This window comes from Somniosus microcephalus, chromosome 11 (genome assembly GCF_052327205.1).
Source record: "Somniosus microcephalus isolate GS21.2 chromosome 11, FLI_Smic_1.0, whole genome shotgun sequence".
Lineage (NCBI taxonomy): Eukaryota > Metazoa > Chordata > Chondrichthyes > Squaliformes > Somniosidae > Somniosus > Somniosus microcephalus.
The window spans coordinates 68,275,619-68,288,442 of NC_140997.1; the positions used below are offsets into that span (position 1 = coordinate 68,275,619).

At 54.3% G+C, this 12,824-nt stretch overlaps 1 protein-coding gene across 1 annotated transcript in view; it reads right to left on the reverse strand.

The window, feature by feature from the left end:
- knop1 (lysine-rich nucleolar protein 1) overlaps positions 1-12,824 on the reverse strand; it is a 47,153-nt gene that overhangs the window by 19,060 nt on the left and 15,269 nt on the right. The window contains 1 exon segment of the mRNA XM_086000845.1: positions 11,770-11,862. Coding sequence (XP_085856971.1) covers positions 11,770-11,862 — 93 coding nt within the window.

Consider the following 12,824-nt stretch of genomic DNA (forward strand, 5'->3'; position numbering starts at 1 on the left):
GGTCAGAGCAATCATAATATGATAGAATTCTTCATTAAGATGGAGAGTGAAGTAGTTGACTCAGAGACTAGGGTCCTGAATTTAAATAAAGGAAACTACGATGGTATGAAGCGCGAGTTGGGTAGGATTGATTGGGGAATGTTACTCAAAGGGTTGATGGTGGATAGGCAATGGCAAACATTCAAAGATCGCATGGATGAACTACAGAATTTGCTCATCCCTGTGTGGCATAAAAATAAAACAGAAAAGGTGACTCAACCGTGGCGAACAAGGGAAATTAGGGATAGCATAAGATCCAAGGAGATAACATATAAATTGGCCAGAAAAAGCAGTAAACCTGAGGATTGGGAGCAGTTTAGGATTCAGCAAAGGAGGACAAAGGGATTAATTAAGAGGGGGAAAATAGAATGAGAGTAAGCTTGCAGGGAACATAAAAACTGACTGTAAAAGCTTTTATAGATATGTGAAGAGAAAAAGATTGGTGAAGTCAAGTGTAGGTCCCTTGCAGTCAGAATCAGGGTAATTTATAATGGGGAACAAAGAAATGGCAGACCAATTAAATACATACATTGGTTCTGTCTTCACAAAGGAGGACACAAATAACCTCCCAGAGATGTCGGGGAACATAGTGTCTAATGAGAGGGAGGAACTGAAAGAAATCAGTATTTGTAGGGAAATGGTATTAGGGAAATTGATGGGATTGAAGGCCGATAAATCCCCAGGGTCTGATAATCTACATCCTTAAGGAAGTGGCCCTAGAAATAGTAGATGCATTGCTGGTCATCTTCTAAAATTTGATAGACTCATGAACAGTTCCCATGGATTGGAGGGTAGCTAATGTTAATGTTACCCCACTATTCAAAAAAGGTGGTAGAGAGAAAACGGGGAATTATAGACCGGTAAGCCTGACATCGGTAGTGGGGAAAATGCTAGAGTCCATTATAAAAGATGTCATAGCAGAGCACTTGGAAAACAGTGACAGGATCGGACAAAGTCAACATGGATTTACAAAAGGTAAATCGTGCTTGACTAATCTACTGGAATTTTTTTGAGGATGTAACTGGTAGAATAGATAAGGGAGAACCAGTGGATGTGGTGTATTTGGACTTTCAGTAGGCTTTCGATAAGGTCCCACATAAGAGATTAGCGTGTAAAGTTAAGGCACATGGGATTGGGGGCAAGGTACTGACTTGGATAGAGAACTAGTTGGCAGACAGGAAGCAAAGAGTTGGAATAAACGGCTCCTTTTCCGAGTGGCAGGCAGTGACTAGTGGGGTACCGCAGGGATCGGTCCTAGGACCCCAGCTATTCACAATATATATATAAATGATCTAGGCGAGGGAACTAGATGTAATATCTCCAAGTTTGCAGACGACACAAAGCTGGGTGGGCATGTATGCTGTGAGGAGGATGCCGAGAAACTCCAGTATGATTTGGACAGGTTGGGTGATTGGGCAGAAGCATGGCAGATGCAATATAACATGGATAAATGCGAGGTTATCCACTTTGGTGTAAAAAACAGGAAGGCAGATTATCTGAATGGCAATAGATTGGGAGAAGGGGGAAGTGCAACGAGACCTGGGTGTCCTTGTGCACCAGTCGATGAAGGTAAGCATGCAGGTGCAGCAGGCGGTTAAGAAGGCAAATGGTATGTTGGCCTTCGTAGCAAGAGGGTTCGAGTACTGGAACAAGGATGTCTTGCTGCAGTTGTACAGGGCCTTGAGACCACATCTTGAGTATTGTGTGCAGTTTTGGTCGCCTTATCTGAGGAAGGATGTTCTTGCCATGGAGGGAGTGCAGCAAAGATTCACCAGACTGATACCTGGGATGGCAGGAATTACGTATGAGGAGATATTGGGTTGATTGGGCTTATACTCGCTGGAATTTAGAAGAATGAGAGGGGATCTCATTGAAACTTATAAAATTCTAACAGGACTAGACAGACTAAATGCAGGAAGGATGTTCCCAATGGCCGGGGAGTCCAGAACCAGGGGTCACAGTCTAAGGATAAGGGGTAAGCCATTTAGGACAGAGATGAGGAGGAATTTCTTCACCCAGAGAGTGGTAAACCTGTGGAATTCTCTGCCACAGAGGGCGGTGGAGGTCAATTCATTAAATATATTCAAGAAGGAGTTAGATATATTTCTTAAGGCTAAAGGGATTAAGGGATATGGGGAGAAGGCAGGGACAGGGTACTGAATTTGGATGATCAGCCATGATCTCATTGAATGGCGGAGCAGGCTCGAGGGGCCAAATGGCCTACTCCTGCCCCTAACTTCTATGTTTTCTATATTAAGCGGTGATCTGATCGAAGTTTTCAGGATATTAAGGGGAACAGATAGGGTAGATAGAGAGAAACTATTTCTGCTGGTTGGAGATTCTAAGACTAGGGGCATAGTCTAAAAATTCAAGCCAGACCTTTCAGGAGTGAAATTAGGAAACACTTTTACACACAAAGGGTGGTAGAAGTTTGGAACTCTTTTCCACCAACAGCAATTAGTGCTAGATCAATTGTCAATTTTAAATCAGAGATTGATAGTTTTTTGTTAACCAGAGGCATTAAGGGACATGGACCAAAGGCAGATATATGGAGTTAGATCGCAGATCAGGCTCATCAGGCTCAAGGGGCTGAATGGCCTACTCCTGTTCCTGTGTTCCTAAGCATGACAGGTGGAGAAGTGTGAAATGATGCACTTCGGGAGGATTAATATGGAAAGACAGTATACTATAAATGGCACGATTTTGAAAAGTGTAGATGAGCAGAGAGACCTTGATGTCCACATACACAAAAGGTGGCCGGGCAAGTTGATAAGATGGTCAAAAAAGCATTTGGGTTAATTGGGTTTATAAATAGAGGAATAGAATATAATCACCAAGAGATCATGCTAGAACTTTATAAATCACTGGTTAGGCCTCAGCTGGTGTATTGAGGACAATTCTGGGAACCACACTTCAGGGAAGATGTAAAGGCCTTAGATGCAGAGGAGGTTTACCAGGATGTTACCAGGAATGAGGGACTTCAGTTATGAGGAGAGGTTGGAAAAGTTAGGGCTGTTCTCCTTGGAACAGAGAATGTTAAGAGGTGACCTAATAGAGGTTTTCAAGATGATGAGAGGTTTTGATAGAGTAGATAGAGAAAAACTATTCCCTCGGGTGAGTGGGTCAATAACCAGAGGTCATAGATTCAAAATCATCGGCAAAAGATCTAGAGGGGAGATGAAGAGAATTTTTTTCACGCAGAGAGTTGTTGGGATCTGGGACGCTCTGAAAAGGTGGTGAAAGCTGATTCCATCAATAATTTTAAAGGGGAGTTGGATGGGCACTCGAGGGTGAGGAACTGACAGGGTTACGCGACTAAGCATGACTGCTCTTTCAAAAGCCAGCACAGGCACGATGGGCCGAATGGTCTCCATCTGTGCTGCAATTTTCTATGGTCTCCATCTGTGCTGCAATTTTCTATACCAGAAAGAAAAAATCAGGCATGGTTTTGGGAAATTCAATCTTTCGATGGGTAGGCAGGAAGATATGCAGACATAACCATAAGAGCCACCAGGTGACAGATCATATCACCTGGGTGGATGATATTAAGGGGAGAGAGTGAGGAACCAGTCACTCTAATCCACACTGAAACCAATGACATATGCAAACGTAATCCAAAAGTCCTTCAAAGTAATTTTTAGCAGCTAGGGTGAAAGGTCAAGGAACAATGTGATAGCATTCTCTCAAATACTACTGGTGTCATATGCATAAGCAGGAAAGGATAAGAGATACCAAGGTATGGCTAAGGGAGCAAGGTTTAGATTTGTGGGGAATTATGGTGCTTTCTGCCAAAGAGAAAGTCCAGATGAGCTTCAATTAAAACTGAATGGGGGTAGTCAGAAAAGATGGCGTAACAATGTTCGATCTGCTGTAGTTACCTTCTCAGGTTGGATAGTGAACCATTTTTCTGAACTTCAATGGCTCCCTCTTCAAATGATACAGGTACCTTGTACAAGGAAGCACAAGGCTGAATAAAGGCAAATTGCTGCAACTGCCCAAGGCATTATTCTGACGTTCAATCAGTTCCATCTCGCTCTGAGTTTTGTCTAGTACAAGAAATTAATGGATGGAAAATCAGAAAAGCTCCCTTACAGGTGAGCGATTCCCCACCTCAATTCTTTCTATAGGCGCTGAACCAAAGTGATCCAATATGCACAGGAACAGGAAAATCTATCCCAGTGAGAGAAAATACAGCATTAGATTAAAAAAAATTAATTTATGGGATGTTGGTGACGCTGGCAAGGCCAGCATTTATTGCCCATCCCAAGTTGCCCTTGAGAAGGTGGTGGTGAGCGAGCCGCCTTCTTGAACCGCTGCAGTCCATGTGGTGAGGGTACTCTCACAGTGCTGTTAGGGAGGGAGTTCCAGGATTTTGACTCAGCGACAATGAAGGATCGGCGTTATACTTCCAAGTCAGGATGGTGTGTGACTTGGAGGGGAATTTGGAGGTAGTGGTGTTCCCATGCGTCTGCTGCCCTTGTCCTTCTAGGTCGTAGAAGTTGCGGGTTTGGGAGGTGCTGCCGATGAAGCCTTGGCGAGTTGCTGCACTGCATCTTGTAGATGGTACACACTGCAGCCACGGTATGCTGGTGGTGAAGGAAGTGAATGTTTAAGGTGGTGGATGGGGTGCCAATCAAGCAGGCTGCTTTGTCCTGGATGGTGTCGAGCTTCTCGAGTGTTGTTGGAGCTGCACTCATCCAGGCAAGTGGAGAAAATTCCATCACACTCCTGACTTGTGCCTTGTAGATGTTGGAAAGGCTTAGTTGAAGATGATGGCTGTGAGGTACATATTGGGGTCGATTTACTCCCCCCACCCCCCCTTGCCCAGCAAGAAGTGAGTAGGAGAGGTTAACATCATCCAAATCCACTGTGGTCACACTGTTCCCGTCTGCAACAATTTATCTTCCACGACTTTGAAGTTGGCGGAGCTCCCATTGCAGGCAGGCGAGAGCCTAATAAAATCGCGGCCCGATGATGTCATGGTACTGCAGCAGCTTTTAAAACTTAAGCATTTGGAAGACCCGCATGGGGCCAACCCCAACTACAGTATTCAACTATGGTGGAAGTCCATGGAGCAGCCAGAAGAGGCCATGGTAGGTTTGGAAAAATAATTTGTATATGGAGTCCTTGTGGGCCAGCAGGAGCAGGAACTCTCCACCAGGCCCTGCAAGGAAACCTTGGGACGCCCCCTGCCCCGAGCCCCCCACCACAAACCCCTCCTTCTTCACTTACCCAGCCGGGGACCATTTCTGTGGGTCTCCTCGGGAAACTTGGCAGCTAAAGGGAGGCGAGGACTGCTGAATCCAGCAGGCAAGTGCCTCTCCACTTAGCTGCAGGATCCAGCTTACCTGCTCACCCACAGCCCCACAGCGATGGAACACCAACCAAAGCCACGATCTCTGACTGGCCCAACCCTTTCGATCTTCCCCCACCCCCAGCCTTTCCGTTTCCTCTCTCTGCCCCCCATTCACGCTCTTCTTCCCCGGCTGTGGTCTGGTGGCACGGCACAGGCCTTCCCGTCTGACAGACAGTCAGTCTCGTAATCTGACTGGCTGCGGCCGGGAAACGGAGACAAAAAATGTTAATCAAGACCTGCCGTTAAATTTGGTAGGGCCAGAGGGAAACCCGTTCCTCTGGGTTTCCTGGTCGCAAGACAGCTCTCCCCCCGCGCCACCCCCCCCCACCCCCGAGCCTCCAGTTAATATCTGTTGTACAGTTTGTATCTCTTGGTGTCTGTAGATCTTTTTAGAAACATAGAAGATAGAAGTAGGAGTAGGCCATTCGGCCCCTCGAGCCTGTTCCGCCATTTAATGAGATCATGGCTGATCATCCAAATTCAGTACCCTGTCCCTGCTTTCTCCCCATATCCCTTGATCCCTTTAGCCTTAAGAAATATATCTAACTCCTTCTTGAATATATTTAATGAACTGGCCTCTACTGCCTTCTGTGGTAGAGAATTCCACAGGTTCACCACTCTCTGGGTGAAGAAATTCCTCCTCATCTCAGTCCTAAATGGCTTACCCCTTATCCTTAGACCCCTGGTTCTGAACTCCCCCGCCATCGGGAACATCCTTCCTGCATCTAGTCCTGTTAGAATTTTATAATTTTCAATGAGATCCCCTCTCATTCTTCTAAACTCTAGCGAATACAAGCCCAATCGACCCAATCCCTCTTCATACGTCATTCCTGCCATCCCAGGTATCAGTCTGGTGAATCTTCGCTGCACTCCCTCCATGGCAAGAACATCCTTCCTCAGATAAGGTGACCAAAACTGCACACAATACTCAAGGTGTGGTCTCACCAAGGCCCTGTACAACTGCAGCAAGACATCCTTGCTCCTGTACTCGAATCCTCTCGCTATGAAGACCAACATACCAATCTTTTTTCCTTTCATTTCCCTAGCCTCAACACCATAGCCCTGCTCAGAGGGGAGATATGGGATGGATCTGGAACAGCTGGAGGCCAGGACCTTAGCACATGCTGCACTCAGAGGGTAAAGGGCATTCTGCCTTGTTGAAGAACCCAATACAAGTGATCAAGTGATTTTTATCTTGATCAAAAACATAAGCAATGGCCCCCAAGTTGAAATGCAAAAGGAATGAAGTGCTATGATCATATTTTTAGCCAAACTGTTTCTGTTCGGACACTATACAAAAAACCTTCAAAAATCCGCTCATTAGCGATTGACCAATCCTACCGCTCATTAGTGTTGAGTGACGAGATGGTTGACCAATCCTACAGTTCAGTGACCTGATGGTTGACCAATCCGCCGTCTGTGGGCGGGCCTAATCCTGCAGCCTCCCAAAACTTCGCTGCCATTTTTTTCATCCCCACAGTGACAGCACCAGCCAAACAAACCCCCACATTGCGGCTCTGGGAGCGGGAGGCGAGTTGGAGTCACTCAGGCCGGGCCTCACAACCGCTCGGCCCGAGACACAGAGCGGGCGGGGGAGCGTCAGCGGCTGGCCGTAAACTGTGCCACCTGCGGCCGGGCTCAATTTTCAAAGCCCTTCCCCGGGTGCCAAAAGACGGGGAGGGAGGGAGAGGAGAGGGAGAGAGAGAGAGAGAGAAAGGGGAGACGGGGGGGGGGCAGGGAGACCGGGGGGGGGGGGGGGGGGGAGGGGGAGGGGGAGGGGCAGGGAGACCGGGGGGGGGGGGAGGGGCAGGGAGACCGGGGGGGGGGGAGCGGCAGGGAGACCGGGGGGGGGGGGGGGGGGGGAGGGGCAGGGAGACCGGGGGGGGGGGGGGGGGGGGGGGAGGGGCAGGGAGACCGGGGGGGGGGGGGGAGGGGCAGGGAGACCGGGGGGGGGGGGGGGGAGGGGCAGGGAGACCGGGGGGGGGGGGGGAGGGGCAGGGAGACCGGGGGGGGGGGGGGGAGCGGCAGGGAGACCGGGGGGGGGGGGGGGGGGGGGGAGGGGCAGGGAGACCGGGGGGGGGGGGGGGGGGGAGGGGCAGGGAGAGCCGGGGGGGGGGGGGGGGGGGAGGGGCAGGGAGACCGGGGGGGGGGGGGCAGGGAGACGGGGGGGGGGGGGGGCAGGGAGACGGGGGGGGGGGGGCAGGGAGACGGGGGGGGGGGGCAGGGAGACGGGGGGGGCAGGGAGACGGGGGGGGGCAGGGAGACGGGGGGGGGGCAGGGAGACGGGGGGGGGGGCAGGGAGACGGGGGGGGGCAGGGAGACGGGGGGGGGGCAGGGAGACGGGGGGGGGCAGGGAGACGGGGGGGGGCAGGGAGACGGGGGGGGCAGGGAGACGGGGGGGGGCAGGGAGACGGGGGGGGGGCAGGGAGACGGGGGGGGGGCAGGGAGACGGGGGGGGGGCAGGGAGACGGGGGGGGCAGGGAGACGGGGGGGGCAGGGAGACGGGGGGGGGGGGCAGGGAGACGGGGGGGGGGCAGGGAGACGGGGGGGGGGGCAGGGAGACGGGGGGGGGCAGGGAGACGGGGGGGGGGCAGGGAGACGGGGGGGGCAGGGAGACGGGGGGGGGCAGGGAGACGGGGGGGGGCAGGGAGACGGGGGGGGCAGGACGGGGGGGGCAGGGAGACGGGGGGGGCAGGAGACGGGGGGGGCAGGGAGACGGGGGGGGGCAGGGAGACGGGGGGGGCAGGGAGACGGGGGGGGCAGGGAGACGGGGGGGGGGCAGGGAGACGGGGGGGGGCAGGGAGACGGGGGGGGGCAGGGAGACGGGGGGGGGCAGGGAGACGGGGGGGGGGAGCGGGGGGCAGGGAGACGGGGGGGGGGCAGGGAGACGGGGGGGGGCAGGGAGACGGGGGGGGGCAGGGAGACGGGGGGGCAGGAGACGGGGGGGGCAGGGAGACGGGGGGGGCAGGGAGACGGGGGGGGCAGGGAGACGGGGGGGGCAGGGAGACGGGGGGGGCAGGGAGACGGGGGGGGCAGGGAGACGGGGGGGGCAGGGAGACGGGGGGGGCAGGGAGACGGGGGGGGCAGGGAGACGGGGGGGGCAGGGAGACGGGGGGGGCAGGGAGACGGGGGGGGGCAGGGAGACGGGGGGGGCAGGGAGACGGGGGGGGCAGGGAGACGGGGAGGACGGGGGGCAGGGAGACGGGGGGGGGCAGGGAGACGGGGGGGGCAGGGAGACGGGGGGGGCAGGGGAGACGGGGGGGGCAGGGAGACGGGGGGGGGCAGGGAGACGGGGGGGGGCAGGGAGACGGGGGGGGGGGCAGGGAGACGGGGGGGGGGCAGGGAGACGGGGGGGGGGGCAGGGAGACGGGGGGGGGGGCAGGGAGACGGGGGGGGGGCAGGGAGACGGGGGGGGGCAGGGGAGACGGGGGGGGGGCAGGGAGACGGGGGGGGGCAGGGAGACGGGGGGGGGGCAGGGAGACGGGGGGGGGCAGGGAGACGGGGGGGGGCAGGGAGACGGGGGGGGCAGGGAGACGGGGGGGGCAGGGAGACGGGGGGGGGGCAGGGAGACGGGGGGGGGCAGGGAGACGGGGGGGGCAGGGAGACGGGGGGGGCAGGGAGACGGGGGGGGCAGGGAGACGGGGGGGGGCAGGGAGACGGGGGGGGGGCAGGGAGACGGGGGGGGGCAGGGAGACGGGGGGGGGCAGGGAGACGGGGGGGGGCAGGGAGACGGCGGGGGGCAGGGAGACGGGGGGGGCAGGGAGACGGGGGGGGCAGGGAGACGGGGGGGGCAGGGAGACGGGGGGGGCAGGGAGACGGGGGGGGGGCAGGGAGACGGGGGGGGGGCAGGGAGACGGGGGGGGGGCAGGGAGACGGGGGGGGGGCAGGGAGACGGGGGGGGGGCAGGGAGACGGGGGGGGGGCAGGGAGACGGGGGGGGGGCAGGGAGACGGGGGGGGGGCAGGGAGACGGGGGGGGGCAGGGAGACGGGGGGGGGCAGGGAGACGGGGGGGGGCAGGGAGACGGGGGGGGCAGGGAGACGGGGGGGGGGCAGGGAGACGGGGGGGGGCAGGGAGACGGGGGGGGGCAGGGAGACGGGGGGGGGCAGGGAGACGGGGGGGGGCAGGGAGACGGGGGGGGGGCAGGGAGACGGGGGGGGCAGGGAGACGGGGGGGGCAGGGAGACGGGGGGGGCAGGGAGACGGGGGGGGGCAGGGAGACGGGGGGGGCAGGGAGACGGGGGGGGGCAGGGAGACGGGGGGGGGGGCAGGGAGACGGGGGGGGGGCAGGGAGACGGGGGGGGGGGTGGCAGGGAGACGGGGGGGGGGGCAGGGAGACGGGGGGGGGGGCAGGGAGACGGGGGGGGGGCAGGGAGACGGGGGGGGGGGCAGGGAGACGGGGGGGGAGGCAGGGGAGACGGGGGGGGAGGCAGGGAGACGGGGGGGGGGCAGGGAGACGGGGGGGGGGGGGCAGGGAGACGGGGGGGGCAGGGAGACGGGGGGGGGGGGGGGTGTGCAGGGAGGGAAAGAGTGACACAGAGCGCGGGACCCGGCAGCACCCAGCCGTAGGGAGGGAGAGGAGAGGGGTAGAGGGAGAGAGACGGAGGGACAGAGAGAGGGGACAGACAGGGGCAGGGAGAGAGAGAGGGGGGGGGGACAGAGGGGCGGGGGGACAGAGGGGCGGGGGGACAGAGGGGCGGGGGGACAGAGGGGCGGGGGGACAGAGGGGCGGGGGGGACAGAGGGGCGGGGGGACAGAGGTGTTCAGGGAGGGAAACAGTGACACAGAGCGGGGGAGCGGCAGCGCCCGGCCATAAACCGCGCGGCCCGAAATGGCCCTGGCAACGCCGGGCCCCACCCAGCTAGTATTCTACAAATGGGCAGTGAACTACAAACAGACTGGATTTTGATCAATTTCACCCAGATGCCAACACGTTAATCGCAGATGTAAAAATATCTACATGTTAAAAATCTTGTGAAAGATGTGCACTTCCTGTTCTCAAGCCGTACTGTGTTACATTTTTTATCATTGTAAATAGCTATGATGATATTTCCATTTAATTTTGTTGTCAACTGCAAAATGTAGTTAAAGACTCTGGGCATCATCTGGCTCTGTAGCTTTTCAATTGCCGGCCGCCTGTTTCCCGCCTGAGAAACAAACGCCCAGCAGTTGAAAATTAGTGGATGGGGGTGGGGGGTGCGAGGGGAGGGGGAGGAAGGCACCTTGACTGCGCCACTGATGTCCAGGATTGCCAAATGTAATTGTCAGGCAAGTCTGTAAATTGGTGAGTACAAGGCTCCTTAAATATGCAAATTGGGGTCCCACGCCAATTGTAGGACCCTGTTTGCAATTTTCGTGTACAAATCTGCAGAGCGCACAGCATGAACACTCCAGCCATTTGTGCCGAAGGTGTACGGCCTGAACAGTGGTCCTCAAAGGGACCTCTGGCGTCTGCTCAATTTTTGTGCTTCCAGGAGGAGTTGCAAGGGATTTGGCCTGTATAACTGCCACAGCTGCTCCAACACTGCCACAGCTGCTCCAACAGTATCTGTGGGAGCCATATGATTTCCCAGACTCCCACGACTGATGAGCTGTCTGTCTGACACCCACAGCTCATGGGCAGCATTCAAATGAGGCCCAAACCATTTTCAGATGGGTGGCATGGCTACTTTGCTGACTTTGTGCCTGTTTTGGAGGAAGTTGAATCCCACCCCCCCCACCATATCTCTCAATGCGGTCGCCAACTTGTTAATAAAAAAAACCTTGCATTCATCAGCTGACCATGGCAAACACTATCATCAATTTATTGGTCTTTTTAAAAAAAAGTGTGGAAAAGTCAGTGACTTAATATTGGCTGTTTCTGATCTACACCTTGAACTCATGAACATTTTCTAATCTGCTAGTTTATTTAACAATTATAACTTAAGATACTTAAAAAACCCCACAGAAAGACAGCTTGACCTGTAAATAACCTGACCAATGACTTCAAGGATACACAGCAATTACAACACACACACAGCTCTACACTTTAGTAGCAGAATAATATATTGTGCATTAAATGGTATATTGCTCTTGTCCTTGTAGATCAGCCTTTCCTCTGACTTACTATGAGCAACAAAATAAAAGGAGATTCATTAGTACAAATAAGAAATGCCAGGCAATGAGAAAGATTTACCATAAACCTTCAAAACCATAGCTGCAGAACCCAAGTAGGTTTTGAAAGCTCCTTGAATCGGTTTCTTAACCTAAAGTTGGACCATAAAATAGGATTTCACAGCTAACCATAACTTCTTGTATTAATACCCATCCATACTGGTTTCCATGAGGATTTCTTCTACTAAGCATAAATGCTAGCCATAAAAATAGTCTTTACTTACTGATGGCTTGATTTCTGGGGAAGCTTTTGTCTCTGAAGCACCAGTTTTACCAGATACTCGATCAATTTCTTCTTGCAAAGCCTGCCGCCTAGCCTAAAATAAATAACATTTAAAAACAAAGGCTTATAAAGTTTTGTATTTAAGTTATGCTGTAAAAATAGTTACGAGTGGTAATAAACCCAGATTACAACATTTCTTTATGTTAAAGGTTTGTTTTAGAAATGACTGTGCAGAAGGGTGCAGACTTCAAAGATTGGAAATGTCATGTTCCTTTTTGGAAATGATTAACCCATAAATAGACCGTTACTTAAATATTGTCACTCAGAGCGTGTAAAATAAATAGCAATTCTGAAATGACTTGCAAATTCTGGTAACACAATCATCATTTCCAAATAAATCAAAATTCTATCGGATCCTATCACAAAGTGGAAGGACATAAATGTTATCCCACACAATGCATGCCATCAGGGGTGGTACCGAGGAAAGCAGAAATATTTCTGCAGAGGAAGGAAAATAAACTCAGATGACGGACAAAGCATTTCCCACCAGCCCAGCAGGTCTTGTTGCAGGGGGCTGTAGAGATCAGCAATAGCCTAATTGGAGAAGTGTGGCCGTCTTATGCACTGCTCCTTTAGAGATATCCATGAGTGACCCTTGGCTTATAGACTCTGTGGGCTGGATATGGCCTTCTACGAGCAGCCTGCTGTCTTCTAACAGGCTAGGTTGTTGAGGCTGCTGGTGCTCTTTTTCCTCCTCCTCTTCCTCCAGCCAAAAAGAATGCCACCCATTATAATCTTCGAGTGCTTATTCAGGGCAAATATGATTCGAGTGCCTGCACCAGAGTGTTCCTTTGAATACTGCTTCCAGTGGCTTTCCAAAAATATTCCCTCTAGGTTTTATTTAGCGGGTTGGGCACCGGGCGGGAAATCCAATTTTACAAGTTAAAAACACGCCTGGATCCCAATGACATCATAGGATGCCAATTTGAACGTATTCATGAGACAGCCGGCTGTTTCCAATGGCAATTGTGGCCGCCTAAAAAAAGTGTGGTTAAA